Source organism: Barbus barbus (genome assembly GCF_936440315.1).
Source record: "Barbus barbus genome assembly, chromosome: 21".
Lineage (NCBI taxonomy): Eukaryota > Metazoa > Chordata > Actinopteri > Cypriniformes > Cyprinidae > Barbus > Barbus barbus.
The window spans coordinates 26,384,431-26,402,847 of NC_136749.1; the positions used below are offsets into that span (position 1 = coordinate 26,384,431).

Here is an 18,417-nt window from a genome sequence, read left to right on the forward strand (position 1 = left end):
GTCTGTCTGTTAATCTTGTCTAGAGAAGAGGGGCTGATGAGAAGATTTCGAATGAAATTCCTATTTTAAACAGTTTGTGGCTGCATCTAATTTGTAGCTGCTTAATGCCTGCATACATATATTTAAAAAAAAAATGAAATCAGCATAAATGTAGTTTAATATAATTTAAATCTTGATTTATTTAAATAATATAGAATTAATTTCTTAGACAGTAAAACAAGATTTTTATTTTTTTTTGCATTAAGAAACTATGACTCTGGTCAGTCATATTCTAGAGGTCATTCATTGTGAGATTGGCCTTAAATTTACTCATTTATATGCAATTCACACCTTAAATGGTATGTTTGATCATCTTTTAGAGGGAAATTGCATATCTGACTTCACTTTCAATTCATAAAAGCCTTACAGTGTGCCTCTTCAGACACATCTATTATTTAGAATACTATAAAATATATAGTGATTTATATACTTGGTTGATCAAGTGATTTACATTAGACAGTGGTGAGAAAAGATACCTTAAAGAACAAACATTACAAATGTCTAGCTACATGAACTGGCAAGTTGGATTTAACCACATTCAAATGACAAAATTTCAGAAGGCTTCTTAGAATTTGAATAAATTCTATACATACGTCTTATAACTTAACAACATAATACATTTCTGAGTTTTGTAAAGGACCGTCAAACCAGCGACTCGTATTTGACCGAGAACTTGACCTCAGGAAACTCTCGCGAGATTTGTGGCGGCGGTGTAGGAATCTGTCAACTGTCGCGATACTTGCAGCGGTAGCTGAACTGTGTGCAGTGGGAGGGGGGAAAAAATGGCCGCTCGCGGAGCGACACTCGGAATGATGAGCTACAACAACACAAACACAACCCCTTCAAAATGTGACAGCTGACCCGAACCGACACCAGCACACACACACCGGCTTTCAAACGGATGGGTATCGCGGCCGGTGGCGGGGGAGGTCAGGAACGACAGCGTTTGTGTTCAAGTTGTAATTTGAAGGAAATAGGTGAGTTAGCTAGCCTGCTAACGTTAGCCGCGCGCTAAACTGGAGCTGAACGAACCAGAAACAACACAAGATACACGAAAATAGACCACAGCAGCCGCATTATCACTGCTAGGATGAGCGGACCCGGTCAAGACAGCGAGCCAGAGGCCAAAGTGCTTCATATTAAACGACTTTACAGGTGAGAGTGCTGTCAGCAGGCCGGTAATGTCAGGAAAGCTCTGTAATGCTTTGTATATCTTATGTTTTTGTGGGTCAGAAGTGTTGGAAAACATATTCATAAAGGTAAATTGCTAAACGAGAGACACTTAGCCATTTTTAGCCTCTGCGTGTCCATAATGTCTCATCTGGGAGTCTTATATTATTTAGCATGTCTGGCATCAAATTATAGCCATTATATCTAAATTTACTTCATGGTCTATGTCTAGAGAGTCTCTTTTTAGTTTCTTTAAAAGGATAGATATGTGTATATAAGAATGAAAGACCAGAATTGCACGAGAATTGAAGCTATTTAAAGCATCTGCACGCCTAACGATTGATAACAAGCCTGACATATAATGTAATCATTTAAAATGAAACAGTTTATTGAACGTTTAGAGTAAATGTAAAATAAATTATTTAAAAAAGATTGGTATCAGATTTGATACATTAAGCCTTTGTGGTTCATATAGTGTGATATAGGAGAATATGGATCTCAAAAACATTTTATTCAGAGGCCCAAACTGAGCATATGTATAAGTAAAGTACAATCAAATTGTAGCTTGTAATGTAATTTTGATGCTCACATTTTAAGTTTTTCCCTAAAAAATATGTTTTGATGTTTAAGTAAACCCAAGATGCTTCAGTCCAGTAAATGTTCATCTTGAAATGTTACTAACATTTTAAAAAATATGACATCCGCATCCTCTTTTTTTAATTATCAACCCTGAAGTCAATAATTGAAGTTTTCAAATTAATACGTGAAAGTGTTGAATGAAAGTTTAATATACTGTGAGTATGTGGCGTATATAACTATGTTTTCATAATTTCTTGTTTCATGTAGGGCTGTGGTGGAAACTGTGCATAAGTTGGATATTATAATCAGCAGCAAGTCGTCATATAGGGAGGTCTTCAAACCTGAGAATATCAGTTTGAGGAACAAGTAAGCACAAGTTTATTCTCTCTGCAACCTGATCAGGAACAATGCAATATGATCGGTCAGACTATGTTGTATTTACACGGAAGAGAGAGCTTTTATCGCTTGTCACATCTGTATATGACACAACAATTCATTAATGTTCCCATATACTTACATATCACAGCTTCTTATTTTCTTTTTGTTATATTTTTTTTTAACCAGATTGCGGGAACTTTGTGTAAAGCTGATGTTCCTGCACCCTGTGGACTATGGACGCAAGGCAGAAGAGCTACTGTGGAGGAAGGTCTACTATGAGGTCATTCAGGTCATCAAGACCAACAAGAAGGTAAAGTCACGTAGCACATTGCATGATTTAAAGTAATCTTATTTGCTGTTGTACTTGCCATCAGACTGAAATCCTCCCTCTCTTCGCAGCATATTCACAGCCGCAGTGCTCTGGAGTGCGCCTACAGGACCCATCTGATCGCTGGGGTGGGCTTCTTTCAACACCTGCTGCTCTACATCCAGTCACACTATCAGCTGGAGTTACAGGACTGCATCGACTGGACACACGTCACCGACCCACTCATCGGTGAGACATGCTTCCATATGCATATTAAATGCAGCGTTCCTAAAGTCATGGAAAACTGGGGGAATTTAAAATAAATCTTAAATATTTCTAATTAAAATGAAAATATAATAATATAAATAAATTATTATTTATATCAGTGCTATTTTTTTTATAATGTTAATAGAAAATAATATTATGTAAAGAAATCTATAGTAATTATTATTTTTTTTATTCTTAAATGTGATTTTTATTTAATTGAATAGTAATTGCTCTTTGTGAGTTTAATCTCTATGAAGTAATAACAATAATCCATGGAGATTCACTGATCAAATGATTTGGGAACCCAATAAAGGCATAATTATCCATCAAAGCAATTGTCATTTACTAGCCTTCATTGTAAATATGTCTACCATATAAACAGAACAGCCAGAGAACCCACAGTCATGGAGAACTTGAAAATATCAGAGATGTCAAAAATTGTGGTTTCTAGACCTGATAAAGTTATGGAAATGCATTAAGGATAATGAAAAATTGGTATCGAGTTGTCACAATTGACTGTAGAAGTCATGGAAAAGTTTATCGGTCCAAAAATGTAGGAATACCAAATAGCAAAATCTCTGGGATTCCATAATATATGCTGTCTGACTATCATGTTTTAGCATTTGCTGAATGAACCATACATTGGATAATCTTTCTGTGATTAATGACTGCAGGTCGTAAGAAACCAGTCTCAGCCACCCCTAAAGAGATGGAGTGGGCCCAGATGGCTTGTCACAGATGCCTTGTGTACTTGGGAGATCTCGGTAAGTGTGTTCTCACTTGATATTTTATCAAATCAGCCTCTCAAATCTTTCTCTGGCAGGGTGATATTATGTTCACATAATCTGAAATCAAACTCGTTTAATGTTTATGTGAAGCGCGGTACCAAAATGAACTGGCGGGAGTGGAGGCAGAGCAGCTGGCGGAGCGCTTTTATCACCAGGCCTTGTCTGTCGCACCTCATGTCGGTGAGCGAGTCCTTGCTTCTCACATCCTCCCTACAGCACCTTTTCCTGGCATCAGAGAGCATGCATTTTATGATTTTGTCTGTTAAACTGTGAATTTTAATGAACATTTAATGGATTCCTTGTTATTTTTTTATTTTGTTTGACTTTCATGTTATTGCATTGAGGAAATGTTTTGTTGTCTTTTACAGGCATGCCGTTTAATCAGCTGGGTACGCTTGCTGGAAGTAAATTTTATAATGTGGAGGCCACTTACTACTACTTGCGCTGGTAAGGCATCTGAGAACTGCATCATATTTAAATGGAGAATAAATGGATACAGCAGTATTACAGGACTGTTTAATGACAATCCTTTTCTTTCCCTTTTGAAAAGTAGCATTACAGTTTTGTATGACTAGTGTTCGAAGAATCTGATAACGCTGCATGAACATAACGGACTGTTTTTTCCTGTTGAATAGTATTCAGTCGGAGACTCCCTTCGATGGTGCTTATGGGAATTTAAAGCGTCTGTTTGACAAGGCAGCCAAGATGTACCACCAGGTGAAGAAACAAGAGGTGAAAAAACTTTCACCATCACGCCAGAGGTGTGTTCGCTCTCTTTTATATACATATAAAAGACAGGATGGAGGAGTGTTTTTGAAATATGTTCAGTGTGTTCCTGTTATCTAAATCAGGTTCTCAACCCTTTCGACTTGCTTTCCATTGTTCAACACAATATTCAAATATAACCTATAATATTAAGTTAACTGCAATTATTTTTGTGATTGCATAAGTATTAAAAAACATTTGCTGTTGAGGAAGAAAATAAAGATAAATAAATATTCAATCCTTGATTCATTTTTTTTTTTACTTTTAAATTTTAAGAATAATCTGATGGTATTTCTGAGTGAAACTGACTATCATTTCTTTCAGAGGACAAGAAATGACAAGGTAGTTTTTTTGGGGGGAACATGTATCACGCACTCATGGATCAAACACATTAAGATGTGCATTAATAAAAGTAAATAGGATCAATTTTATTTCAAGTTAACTATTAATGACTTGTATTTGTGTATCAAACCAAATAAATGTTGCGTTTTTATTATTTCAGTTTTTTATTATTATAAAATGTTATTAGTGGTACTGTCTTAGATAGGTATCACTACTATTATTGTTCATATTTTACTCTTATCCCTATGTATTAAACATAGGGTGACCATATGGGCCATTTTTACGGGACACACCCTTGCCAGGATTTCTATATTGGCTCATCTTAACTCATAATCCTGTCCTGTCTGTTTAGTAACCACTGTAATTTGTAACACTTAGGAAATCAAACGGTTTCGAACCTTAAGTCAAGAATTAAGATAGGAAGTTTAATAATGTAATGTTTACAATTGTAATACAGCCCCTTATCCGTCTAGAATATTGTAAAGACTTAGTGATGGAATCAGTAAACAGCACCTAACAGTACTCAATATAAAGCACTCAGCATTGACCTGGAAACCATACCATAAAGCGTTCTAACATCATGGTGTAGACTAGCATGGGAAAGTAGCACTCACATTAATTAGGTAATTCTTGCTTCAGGTCAAAAGACATCAAAAGACTGCTGGTGAGCTTCATGTATTTGCAGAGTCTGCTGCAGCCCAAGAACAGGTGAGCGCATCACCTCCTGAAAGATATCATTTGAGAATCAAATCAGTTTGACTAATATCTTGTCACCTCTTCAGTCTGATGGAGACGGAGCTGACGTCACTGTGCCAGTCTGTGCTGGAAGACTTTAACCTGGTGCTGTTCTACCTCCCCCTTCCTGCTCACGGCAGCCAGACAGCCAGCGAGGAGGAGGAAGAGCACGACTCAGTCTGCTCTGTGCTTCCTGACAGCCTCATATTCAAGATGGTGGTGACTTGCCTTATGGTGGTGCACAGTTTGAAGAGAGGGGGTAAGTATGGACCCAAAGAATTGATCACAACATCTGCTGCTCATTTTACGCAATGCCGTTATGTCATTAATTATGTTACATTGCATTCACTTCACCAGTCTAAAAATAGTGCTGGCTTCAAGCTAATTCTTTTTATTTGGAATGGCAGTTGTGTGTCGCTTCAGGCCTACTTTGATTTCGATACATCAGGCAGCAAGCTCAGTTTCCTGGTAATATTTAGACATTTAGACTGCATCCTGACCAGATACAACACTGTAAAGGATAAGTGAAAAATACCTATTTATATTAGATATACTTAATATCTTTAGTTTGGAACATGTTGTGGTTAGAAACATGCTTAGGACTAGTGGACCACCACTGTTTTTCAACTATGACATATATATTAGTGTAGTTTTAGTGTTATTTATGTACTTTTATAGTATTTATTAAAAATTTTAATTAGATTTTATGTTTACATTTTAATTAAATATTTAGTTTTGTTATGTGCTTTATTTATCTTTATTTATTTCGGTTTTAATAATTTGTCATTTTTATTTCAGTTCATTCCCGAGGTTTTATCTATATTTTTTGTGTTATTTTATTTCAACTTTATTTCAGTTAATGAAAACTTTTTTTGATAGTTTGCTTTAGGTAACGCTCTCTCTCTCTCTCTCTCTCTCTCTCTCTCTCTCTCTCTATTCATTTATTTATATATTTATTTATTAATATAGTGTGTGTAAAATGACTTAATGACAAGTAGATATAAAGTCAAAATTTAAATAACCATATTAGGTGGAAATATGCTATACTATGCAAAACCTGGAAATATCAGGGTATTTTAAAATTGTTTTCCATCCTTGGAAAAGTTAGGATATCTAAAAAATAAAATATCTTTCAATTTAATGCCCATTTAGGGATCTGTTGGAAGCATTAAAAGCACAGTTCTTGTTTAATGTGTTTTATTTGCAAATAAAGTACTAACTCATCTGTGCAACTGTTTTCAATTCAATTCTAGCTTCAAAGCAGTACAGTGCCTCCATTGCTTTCACGTTGGCTCTGTTCTCCCATTTGGTCAATCATGTCAACATTCGACTGCAAGCTGAACTGGAGGAGGGAGAGCGTGATGTCCCACCCCTGCACACTGATAATACTGGTATGGATACTTTGTTTCGCTTCTACGTCATTTTGACAGAAGTTGTCGTATCTGTGAAGAAAATATTTAGTGCTTCCTTAGATTTTCAGCGAAGTTAGGTTTCTTAGAAAGCACCATAATGTTTTTGTTATGAAGCACCTATGATGCCTTATGATGCTTTCTAGTTAGGCAGCTCACTAGGATTTGGAAAAGCTTTTGTTTCAGATTTTTTACCACTTAAAGCTAACTTTCCCATTGTGATGCATTTGTTTGTAGATGATGCTGATGCCAGAGATCACGGTAGTGTTGCTCTCTCAAAGGAGAGAACCCTGCAGAACGGCTCCCTAGAGGAAGATGATGAAGATGAGGAGAAGGAGCCTAAGGGGAACGGAAGGACAACAGGGACAAAGAAAAGCCTGGAGAAGAAAAGATCAGCTGAGGAGGCGCAAAAACAGAAGCGGAAGTTCTCACGGCTCTCCATGCTTCGCCGCAGACGCTGCGCTCACAAGGAGGACGAGAGTGACCTGAGCGAAGGATTTGAGAGTGACGAAGAAGAGGATGAGGAAGGCGGCGGTCCGGTCGATGGTCTAGGAGCTGCTAGGGTCCAGATGAACTCTTTAGGGAGGGAAGGGAGGAGGGGACCGCTTCCAGAGGATGGCAGCTGGGAAACCGGTTCAGAGGAGGACGAGGGCGGCACGGCTTTTGACGTCGAGACAGACTCTGACATGAACAGTCAGGAATCTCGTTCGGACCTTGAAGACATGGAGGATGCTGAGCATGCACCACAACAACTGCAGCAGCAACAACAAGAGGAAGATGTGCAACCGCAGCCATCTAGGGAGGAAAACTCTACACCTCCAGTAACCAACGGCCCCTTAGTGTCTAATGACGTCAGCATCAGCAGCAACCTGCAGGCCATGTCCTCTCAGCTCTTCCAAGCCAAACGCTGCTTTCGACTCGCCCCCACCTTTAGCAATGTACTGCTCCGCCCTGCAGCTACCACTAACCCTGCCCCAGACTCAAACCCCGCCCCAGTGCAAGAAGCCACACCTCCTGCTGAAGAAATATCAAGAAACATGAGTCCAGAGATTGCTAATGGAACCAATGACAATGGTACATTGCTGACAAGTAAGTGATTTTTGAGTTTTCTCCAAATTAGACTATTTTTGCACATTATTTCAGTCAATTAAAGTACTTTTTATGCTTTACATCACCGTTTAAAAGTTGAAGTCCAGTAAAAAGTCTCTTATGCTCCAAGATTGCATTTATTTGATAAAAAAAAAAAAAAAAAAAAAACAGTAATGCTGTCAGATATTTTTACAATGTAAAATAACTGTTTTCTGTTTTACTGTATTTTAAAATGTAATTTATTCCTGTGATGCAGAGCTGAATTTTCAACAGCCATTTCTCCAGTCTTCAGTGTCACGTTCCTTCAGAAATCATTCTAATATGCTGATTTGGTGCATGAGAAATTTCTTATTATTAAGATTATTTTAATATGTGCTATATATTAAGATTTCTTTTTATTATCAATGCGGGAAACAGTTGCACTGCTTTGATGAATAAAGTATTAAAAAAATTATTTTAAATACAAGTTATATAGAACAATATAAATGTATTTCCTGTCACTTTTGTTTAATTTAATGCATCCTTTCTTAATAAAAGAAAGAACTTCTTTAAAAAAAATCTTACTGACCCCAAACCTTTGAACGGTAGTGTATAATGTTTAAGAAATTTGAAGTTTAAAACTCTGATGTAACATTTCCTAAAACTTGAAATGACCTTAAAACCTTAACATTATACTGTTACACTGCCTTTCAAGCACTGTTATTTCCTTCAGGAAGTGCATAGTTAGTCTTACTTATATAGCTAAGAATATCTGATATCTTTGTCATATACAGATCCTGACTCTGATTCTGAGGGCAGTGAACACAGCAACCATTCGATCCACAGTGAGAAAACCCTTTCTGAGCGACTGGAGATTCTGACCAATCAGGGTCTCATCCAGGTGGTGAAGGTCTTCTTGGATTGGCTGAGGACGAACACTGATATCATCCTCATGTGCGCTCAGGTACATGGGAATCTAAAATTGTGCATTTTACCAGAGTATAAACAGCATAATAATTTATTTGCTTAGCTACTGTTTTGTATACATCTTGGTCTTTGGTCTCTGCCCAAACAGAGTTCTCAGAGCTTGTGGAACAGACTCTCAGTGCTGCTTAATTTGCTTCCTGATGGAAGCAAGATGTTAGAAACAGGTGTGAGAAATCAGTTTATAAAAACTCAATTATTAATAGATTAAAAAAAATATTTAAATTAGTAAGTAAAAAGATCTTTTCCCTGGTTCTATTGCAGATTTAGGTCTGAATAAGGATGTAACAGAACTGCTGAATGAGTGTGAGCAGCCTGGTTTGGTCCAGACACTGCTGCTGCCAGAGGATTTGGCCCTCCACCACCTTCCTGCCCTCAGTGTAGCCCATCGACGCCTGGACTTCACTAGCCAGAGACCCCCTCTTACCCCTCTGGATGAGGTATCCCTCACACTTGCCTCCTTATGTGCTGATGTCCTCTCATGTTCTTCAAGAATTTGTGTGACATCTGCACTTTCACTATTTTCATTTTAAGTCTTCAACAATTCGTTTGTTTCATCACATGCATTACTATATACAATACACTTAAATCACATGTTTCATGTATCTTTCTTGCTTGTTTTCATTTAGTAAAAAATGTGTGGAAACCAAAACCTTACTGATAACTAGGTTTTTACTACATTTTACTTGAATTCAAGTCTTAACTCTAATGAACGATACTTAAAAAAATTTTTTTTTAAATTAATTTAATAATTTTTTTGTAGCCGAACCGTTCTCAACATTGGTAATAAGTAATGTTTCTTGAGCATCAAATCAGCATTATAATGATTTCTGAAGGATTATGTGACACTAAAGTCTGGAGTAATGATGCTGAAAATGTAGTTTTGCAACCATAGAAATAAAATAGATTTTTAAATATATTTAAATAGAAAACAGTTATTTTAAATTGTAATAATATTTTGCAATGTTGCTGTTTTTACTGTATATTTTATCAAATAAATGCAGCCTGGGTGTGCTAAGACTTTCTTCAAAAACATTAAAGTTTTACCCACTCCAATATTTTGAGCGATAGTGTATATATTAACCAAAAAAAAGTTAATATATTATAATAGAATTAGAATTGTTTGGTGCTTCCTCCAAAGTACTAAAACAATTGTAATCCTTACATTTCTTAGTATTCTCATTCATCCCTACTTCACTATCATTATGCACAGTAATATTTGTTCAGTCAAAATCGAGTACTTGTTTTCAGCCAGTTACAATGCAGAGGATTTTACTACATTACATATTACATAAGTATATAACATTCATGTCTTTTGCATTCTCTCATGTTCCTTCTTTATGTCTCTTTTTCTCCATGCTGTCCAGTGTGTGGTGCGCTTGTGCTGCATTCGTAGCTTTGGTCACTTCCTCACAAATCTCCAAGGCAACGTGTTGCACTTCAACCCGGAGGCGGGCATCTTCACCAGCATCAGCCAATCAGAGCAGGACAACCTGGTTCAACAGGCCAAGGCCCAGTTCCGCATGGTAAAAGACGTGAGATTGAATAGTAATGAAAGACAGACATAAAACCAAACTATTAGTGGAACAATAACAGCTCTGTATTGATTTGCACTCTTGAAACATTAAGTCAGCTGATCTCTTTCGTGTGTTCAGATACATCGGCTCAGTTGGGGATTTCAATAGGCTTACCACATAAATCCTTGCAGAAATAGTCACGGAAAAGTGCATCTAAATGATAGGGTCCACACAGTTAAGAAAACAAGGCTTTTTCATAAAACCTCACCACATTTGTGAGCTTTTGCTTGAGAGCCTTATGTTGCCAAGCAACCACGCAGCCCTTACGGGTAGAACAAATGATGGTTGAAGTGCCACCTTGCTGTGCCGGTAAAGAGGCGGCTCTTTCTGGTACAATTTCATGAAAACCTTCAGGGTCTGCAAATGAAAAGAATGTCTGGCAGTCCATGACAAGCTCATGGAATAAGGCTGCAGTGAAAGGCGCAGGTCTCTCACAAGACGCCACTACAGCACGAGCACTGCAATCAGCATGAACTATGTGTCCCTGCTGTTAAACAAGCTCAGAGTTTGAGAGTTCTGCATGATTTTCAGAAGCGGTTTCTGTTGGTTTTAGTCTATCCTACAGATACACAATTTCTGGCATTCGACCAACATCATAACACTCACATCCAGTTGTCCTCTTAATTTAGATTTTTAAATATCACATAGTGTTAGATCTAACCTGAAACCATCTTTTGGCATTCAGGTGAGGTTAGTGGGAGTTTATACACGTGAATCATGCAGACTTTAGGCAATAGTCATTGTTTTTAATGCAAAAAATGTAACATTGTGCAGATCCAAAGATGAACACAGAACTCGTGGAGGGTTTTAAAATGCTGGATAGCAGCGGTAGGTTATCAGTCCATTTTGGCCCGCATTATTGATCCTGCTTTAGTCATAACAGACATTTTAGTCTATAAGACATAATGACTAAAAAGTTCTTCAGACATTTCTGTTTGTCGGTCTCCGCCTCTATAGGTTAGACCAGCTATTTGAGGTTTTTATTTTTATTGATTTTAAAAGTCTCTTATGCTTACAGAAGATGCATTTATTTTATCAACCATACAGTAAAAAAGTAATATTTAAAAAAAATTGTACAATTAAAATAACTGTTTTCTATTTAAATATATTTAAAAATGTATTTTATTTCTATGGTTTCAAAACTACATTTTCAGCATCATTACTCCAGACTTTAGTGTCACATAAACCTTCAGAAATCATTCTAATATGCTGATTTGATCAAGAAACATTTATTTTTATCAGTGTTGTGCTTCTTAATATTTTTGTGGAAACAATGATGCGGTTGTTTCCAGGACTGTTTGTTGAATATAAAGTTCAAAAGAGCATCATTTATTTGAAATGAGATTCTTTTTTTAACAATATAAAAGTTTTTTTCATTATTATTGTCAGTTTGATCAATTTAATGCATCTTTGATTAATAAAAGCATTAATCTATTTATAAAAATCTTGTATAGAAAACAAGAAACGTGCAGGAGCGTGGTTAATCTTATGGTTAACCAGTATGCAAATAAAATTAATCTCTAAAACCATATTAAAATTTACTGAAGAAGAACACTTCAGTCCTTACATTTTCCCTCTCTCTCGTGTTTTTTCCTTTGGAGTGAAATGAATATGTGAAACAGCAAGGTGTCCTTTTTGTAGTTCTCTTCCCAGAATTGTAAGTTTAAATATATCTGTGGTTTAATCATGAATCTCTTTAAGGGCACTTTAAGGTATTCTTTAGAAAAAGAAAATGCACAAAACATAGGTGTAAACCAACAGTGATCTTTTTATGTATGTGTCTGTCTGTTTACAGTATACTACTCTTGTGTTTTTCCCTTCTTTATTATGGGCAAAAATATATTTAGCTGCTTATTCACACCTTGTGTTTACTGAGGGTAAACTCTGAGTCATGTTTTGAGGTTACACAGAGGTTATATTGACCTTGCCTCGACTTGTACACAGGCGGAGGAGGAAGCGCGCAGAAACCGGCTCATGAGAGATATGGCCCAGCTGCGCCTACAGGTCAGACCAGCTGTTGGGATTATTTTTAACTTTTATTAATGCACATCTTGCACACAACATTTATCCAAATGTTCTCAATTAATGTACGCAGTAATGAAGCATTTCCTCTGTCTGCAGTTGGAGGTCTCTCAGCTGGAGGGCAGTCTGCAGCAGCCCAAAGCGCAGTCCTCCATGTCTCCTTATCTGGTGCCAGATACCGCAGTTCTCTGCCAGCACCTGGGGCTGCTCAGACAGCTGGCTGCCAGTGGCTGCTTCATCATCATCATCCCACGCACAGGTCTGCCCGCGTGTCTCCTCCCATCTCCTAATGAGAGTTTCCACAATTGTGGGAAATCTGGAAATGGCAGGGGATTTAAAAATGGTGCTTTTCTAGTCTGGAAATGTCATGCAATCTTAATTAAAATTTCTATAGTGAACACATGTTTATCTGGCTATACTCTGCTGATCATTTTTGATGTTTAAAGCTGAAATAAAATATTTGATGAAAAATTTAGACTTGAAATAAAATTAGAAAATAATTATTTTAAAGTACTAGAATTACTAAAATTGGAATAAAAAAAAAAAATAAAGCTGTATTGAAATACTAACTAATAAAAACGATAAGCACATACAATTACTGACAATAAATAATTGAAATATAAGCAAATCTAAAATACTAGTAAAAATACATTAGTATATAAATAATACTAAAATAACACTGCTAGTTATTGTATGCAAGCTGAAATAAAATATTTGTTTTATATTTTATGAAAAACGTAAAAATTTGAAATGGGTGCTTATGATGTAGTAAAATTACTGAAATAAAAATAAATAAAAGCCGTATCGATTTATTTTTTTATTTTTTTTATTCATAAAGCCAAAACGCATAACAAAATTACTAAAATGAAAATAACAGATACTATAAAAATATAGGCTAATTCAAAATATTAATAAATACTATAATATCATATAAACAATACTAAAATAACACACCACAAACCGGTTCACAAATCATTCTGAATGTTTCATTAGTATGTCGGTCTGACTCGATGATTTTTAGAAATCCTTCTTCACTCTAGAAACTGAAGGTCATGGAATAGGAAATTCATCAGTCAAAAAGAGTGGGGGCCCTGTGAATCGTCTTGGCATATATACTTGACAGTTGTATGGCAGCCTTGTGACTTAATTTGCCAATATTTTTGATTGGCTACAGAACGTTTACATTAGTTCATTTTAATCGCTGCACTTTAAATTATTTCAGATCTGAACTCTCCAGTTTGTACCTAAAATGTAATGAAAAATATGGACTTTTTGTACAGAACGTGTGCCAGGAATGATCAATCAATGGATGTTTGTACAAATTGCTTGACTGAGATGAATTTCTGATCTCTTGCAGTGATTGATGGTCTGGATTTGCTGAAGAAAGAGAACTCTGGAGCGAGAGATGGAATCAGATTCCTTGAGACAGAGTTCCGGAAGGGGAACAGGTACGTCTTGAGCTCCGCAGTGAGTTTTAGCGATACTGGTATTATAAAACTCTTCCAAACTGTAGACCTGTAGAACAAGTCTGATTCTAACATGCATTTGAATTTGAGACGGCACTATTGATAAAGTCTACGGTTTAATGTTTCACGCTTGAGCTTTTATTCTCACTTATTGTGTAACAGGTACATCCGCTGCCAGAAAGAGACAGGAAGAAGCTTTGAGAGGGACAAATTAAAACGACAGGACATTGAAGCCTGGTAAGCTACATCATCTTCACTTTCTGTTGGAGAGCAGAGTGATTTTGACTGCAGTCATGAAGTCCTGTAGGGTTTTCTGCAGACGCTGTCTCAACTCTGATTGTTCCTGTTGACAGGCACCTGTATAAGATGGTGGACAGCTGTCGCCAGCTGACGGGATCTCAGAGCAGTGGAGACGAAGACATCGCTGGCATGGTGACCATTCTGACTGGACACTCACTAGAGGAGCTGACTGAAAGATCAGCTTCCATGAAGGTCAGTCGGGCATTAGCAGACTGCAGAAAATAAGATTTTACGATCATAATAGTGTCATATTGTAGAATCTTATAACATATGAGATTTTTTTTAATTCTCTTTAAATTTATCAAAAGTGACAGCAAAGATCTTTGAAGTTACAAAAGATCTCTATAAAATGACATTCTTTCGAACTTTGTATTCATGAAAGATTCCTGAACCAGCCTATCAGTTTCCACAAAATTATTTCTTCAGCAAATAAGCATATTAGAATGACTTTAGAAGGATCATATGACACTGAAGACTGCAGTAATGATGCTGAAATTCAGCTTTGCATCACAGGAATAAATTACATTTTAAGGTCTATTCAAATAGAAAACAGTCATTTTAATTCAAAACAGTTCTGTATTTTAAATGTTTCAAAATTTGTATTCCAAATAAATGCAGCCTTAGTCATGCATATGTACACAGTAGTGGCCAAAATGATTAGAACACTAGTGTTTTCACCTGCTAAAAAATGGTTTTAAGTCTGCTATTTCTATCTTTTGCTGTAGTGTGTCAGTAGGAAATATCAGTTTACATTTCCAAACATTAATTTTGCCATTAATTGTAATAGTCCAGTGAGATTTTTGTTTGCACAAGGATTCTGACAACAGCCAGTGCTCCACACAGAGATCTGATCTGATCATCCAGTTGAGTTGAAACAGTTGAGCACCTACATCACCACATATTGTTTGGGAGGGTTTCAAGAAAAATTCTCCTTGCTCATCCAAAAACAAACTCCAGCATATTCAGTTGTCAGACACGACTGGAACTTCAAATGGGACTGGCTTCTATGGTCAGATGAAACTAAAAAATGAGCTTTTTAGCAGCAAACACTCAAGATGGGATAAAAAGTACCCCATGTGTACAATGAAATATACTGCTGTATTTTTGATGTTGTGAGCCTATATTTCTGCTGGAGGTCCTTGTTTAGATAAAAAAATCAACAAGTGACTGACTCTGTTAGAAATCTTATAATGGGCCATGTTTGGATCTTCCAACCGGACAATAATCCAAACACAACTCAAAAACAACACAAAAATGGGTCACTGAGCACAAAACCAAGCTTCTGCTATGGCCAGTCCTCCGACCTGAACCCTGTAGAAAATGAGTGAGGTGAACTGAAGAGAAGAAGCACCGTCATGGAGCTGGGAATCTGAAGGATCTGGAGATATTCTGGATGAAGGAATGGTCTCTGATCTCTTGACAGGTGTTCTGTAACCTCATCAGGTATTATAGATCTGTTAAACTGGCAAATGGAGGTTTCAAAAAGTATTGAATAAAAGGGTGCCGTTAATTGTGGCCAATGTGTATTAGAGAAAAACATTATTTCATAATGATATTTCCTCCCATTTTAAATTCTTATTATCTAATGAAAGGTTAGATTTTTGTGGGGTTTTTTTAAATAAAAGATCAAAAGGATTAACAATGCAGATTAATTTTCACAGCCGCCTTTGATCATATTTACCCAGGGTGAATATTTTTGGCCATGACTGTATATATAAAACATTTATAATATATGTATTTTAAAGATGTCTCTTTATGCTCATAAATGCTGCTTAAATAGCAGTTTTCTATTTCAAAATACTTCAAAATATAATTTATTCCTGTGGTGGCAAAGCTGAATTTTCAGCAGTAAAAGTTAAAAAGAACAGCATTCATTCAAAATTTAAATCTTTAGTATCACTTCACTATCACTTAAGTCTTTACTATCACTTTTTCCCCCCAACTTAACATATCTTTGCTGAATAAAAGTATTAATTTCTTAAAAAAACTCTGATCCCAAACTGTTGAACGGTAGTGTATATTCTTCCCAAATCTATTTTGAAAAATGCTAAATACAATGTGGCATGTGTTGCTACTTTTGCTGTAAAATGTAGCTTCTTAATGGAAAAGCTAACATACATTCATTGTAACTCCACCCAGACGCAGCAGAATTTAGATCGTCCAGATGTTTCTGGCTTGGGGTTATTGCAGTATTGTTTGTAAGCTGCATTAACACTGTGTCCATTGCTCTGGCTGCAGGCGGCTGTCCAGGCGGTGGCAGCAGCAGGCATGGAGCTGAAGAACATCACCGACTTCTACCGGCAGTGGAAAGAAATGGGCTGAGAGACAGCGTGGGACGCAGGGGGTCGGCTCGGCATTCGGCTGATCGCACACTCACTCCCCCTCGCTCTCTCTCTCTCGCTCTCTCTCTCTCTCCCACTTTACTGCTCTGTCTGTATCTGCATCTCCAGGAAAAAAAACTCAAAAGATGGAGTGTTAGAAGGAAGGATGGTGCAGGAAGTGTTCGGAGAAAAGAGAAGTCAGAGGAACATCCTCAACCCCGACACAGTAGGGTTAAAAGAAGCTACGGGGTGAAATCACTCAGTTTAAGTGCCCCTGGTGTGCCATAACCAGGCATATATACTGATGAAATGACTGTATATGTTTTGAGAGAGAGAAACGAACATTCATGTGCATATACATCAAAAACAAACCCATACATCAAAATATATAGAAAAATGTTTTTGGATTCTTTTTTATTTTCGTCTTCTGGCTACGGTCATGGGGTTGCACTGCTACATGGATGTCTGTGTTTGACCGTGGCGGTGAGCACAGAACAGAAATCATCCCGTCTAGCATTTACCCTTGACTCCTAGGGTCACGAAGGATTCAGGGTTTAGGGTGTACACTTCTCTTTGATGATTTGTTCTTTCTAACGTGGCTTCCCCACTGTTGGTATTTTTTTGTTTTTGTTTTCTTTTTGCTGTGTAACTTTGTGATTTAATGTATTGTGTTATATGTGTATTAGCAGGAAGTCTGGCAAATGGTTGCTTTTATTTGATTTTATTTTTGTATGTGGTATTGCCTTTGTATGCTGTGCTGAACACAGGAATGAGGATGTGTGTAGAGATCTAAGCGGCTTGCAGTCGCAGACATCATCTGACTCCGCTCACACTCTGCTGTGCTGACGGATGTGGAAGTGTTTCTGCTGTACTCTCAACATGAGATTACGACTCAGCAAATCTAGTCCCAGTCGTAGTCATTTGCCATCACGTTCTCATAGTAATTGTCCCATATTGCACAACGCAAAGGAATCCAATGTACGTGTGAGGCAGTGCATTAAACAATAAAATGATTTCGTTTAAAAAGGCTTTTGTTTCTGTCGTGGTTAAATTCATGTGAATTTGAGTGCCATCAAAAATGTAAGTCACTTTATTTTATTTTAGCAAATGGTTTGTGAAAGAAGGTTCTTTACCTTCAGAAAATGTTTGAAAGTCCACAGGATTATTATTATTTTTAAAATTATCTTTGAAAAAAGTTAAATACTCAATTAAAAAAAAAAAAAATAGAAGCTTGAAGTGTTTATATTTTAAAATGCAATTTATTCTTGTGATGACAAAAGCTGAATTTTGGTGAAGAAACATGATTGATTAATACATAATATTATTAATGTTGAAAACAGTGTTGAAAAATTGTAGTGTTACTTTTAATCAATTTAATTCATCCTTGCTGGATATAAGAATTAATTACTTTCAAAACACCTGACCACAAACCAGGTTTATTAACTACAACTAAAACCAATTTTTTTTTTTTAATCATTAAGTTAAATCAAATTAACTGCCATCAAACATTTACTGAAATAAAAGTAAAAAACTTACCAACATTTCTCCTTTTTATTTCTCAGTTTAAGTATAACATTATAAAATAAATAAAACTTAAACTGTATAGACATGCTTTAAAAAAAAATAAAGACTAAAAAAATCACTAAAACTTTAAAACAAATTGAATGAAAACAGAAAATATAAAAGATGTAATTCAAAATCCAATAATAGTATATCAATGATACTAAAATAAAACTATATAGAAATTATTAGTATATATTATGTTCTAGTAATAAACATTAAGTACAATGTAAATTATGTAAACATCACAATATAATGTAAAAAGCATGGTTACAATGAGTTTGCAGGTCTAATTGACTAAGTTAATCTGAATTAATTAGTACTACTTTATCAATCAGCA

General features: G+C 36.2%; 1 protein-coding gene across 2 annotated transcripts; it reads left to right on the forward strand.

Annotated features, from left to right (window-relative positions):
* Nucleotides 1-792: 792 nt before the first annotated feature.
* smg5 (SMG5 nonsense mediated mRNA decay factor) lies at nucleotides 793-17,546 on the forward strand. Of its 2 annotated transcripts, none has more exons than XM_079445218.1 (22): nucleotides 793-1,194; nucleotides 2,056-2,154; nucleotides 2,353-2,476; nucleotides 2,566-2,722; nucleotides 3,415-3,504; nucleotides 3,619-3,708; nucleotides 3,897-3,975; nucleotides 4,164-4,289; nucleotides 5,275-5,343; nucleotides 5,418-5,629; nucleotides 6,624-6,761; nucleotides 7,017-7,868; nucleotides 8,642-8,811; nucleotides 8,923-8,998; nucleotides 9,096-9,271; nucleotides 10,199-10,357; nucleotides 12,353-12,412; nucleotides 12,530-12,689; nucleotides 13,788-13,878; nucleotides 14,059-14,133; nucleotides 14,250-14,388; nucleotides 16,336-17,538. In XM_079445218.1, the coding sequence occupies exons 1-22, from the start codon at nucleotides 1,130-1,132 to the stop codon at nucleotides 16,396-16,398; spliced, it is 3,270 nt and encodes a 1,089-aa protein (XP_079301344.1). In that variant the 5' UTR covers nucleotides 793-1,129; the 3' UTR covers nucleotides 16,399-17,538. The 2 variants fall into 2 exon arrangements, with proteins under 2 accessions (XP_079301344.1, XP_079301343.1); XM_079445217.1 differs by having other exon boundaries at nucleotides 795-1,194; nucleotides 16,435-17,546.
* The last annotated feature ends 871 nt before the right edge of the window (nucleotides 17,547-18,417 follow it).

Coding starts and splice junctions, on each gene's coding strand:
- smg5 (XM_079445217.1), top strand. CDS start 1,130: ATGAGCGGACCCGGTCAAGACAGCGAGCCAGAGGCCAAAGTGCTTCAT. Junction 4,290..5,274: donor CTTTCACCATCACGCCAGAG/GTGTGTTCGCTC, acceptor TTCTTGCTTCAG/GTCAAAAGACATCAAAAGAC. Junction 8,999..9,095: donor AAGCAAGATGTTAGAAACAG/GTGTGAGAAATC, acceptor GTTCTATTGCAG/ATTTAGGTCTGAATAAGGAT.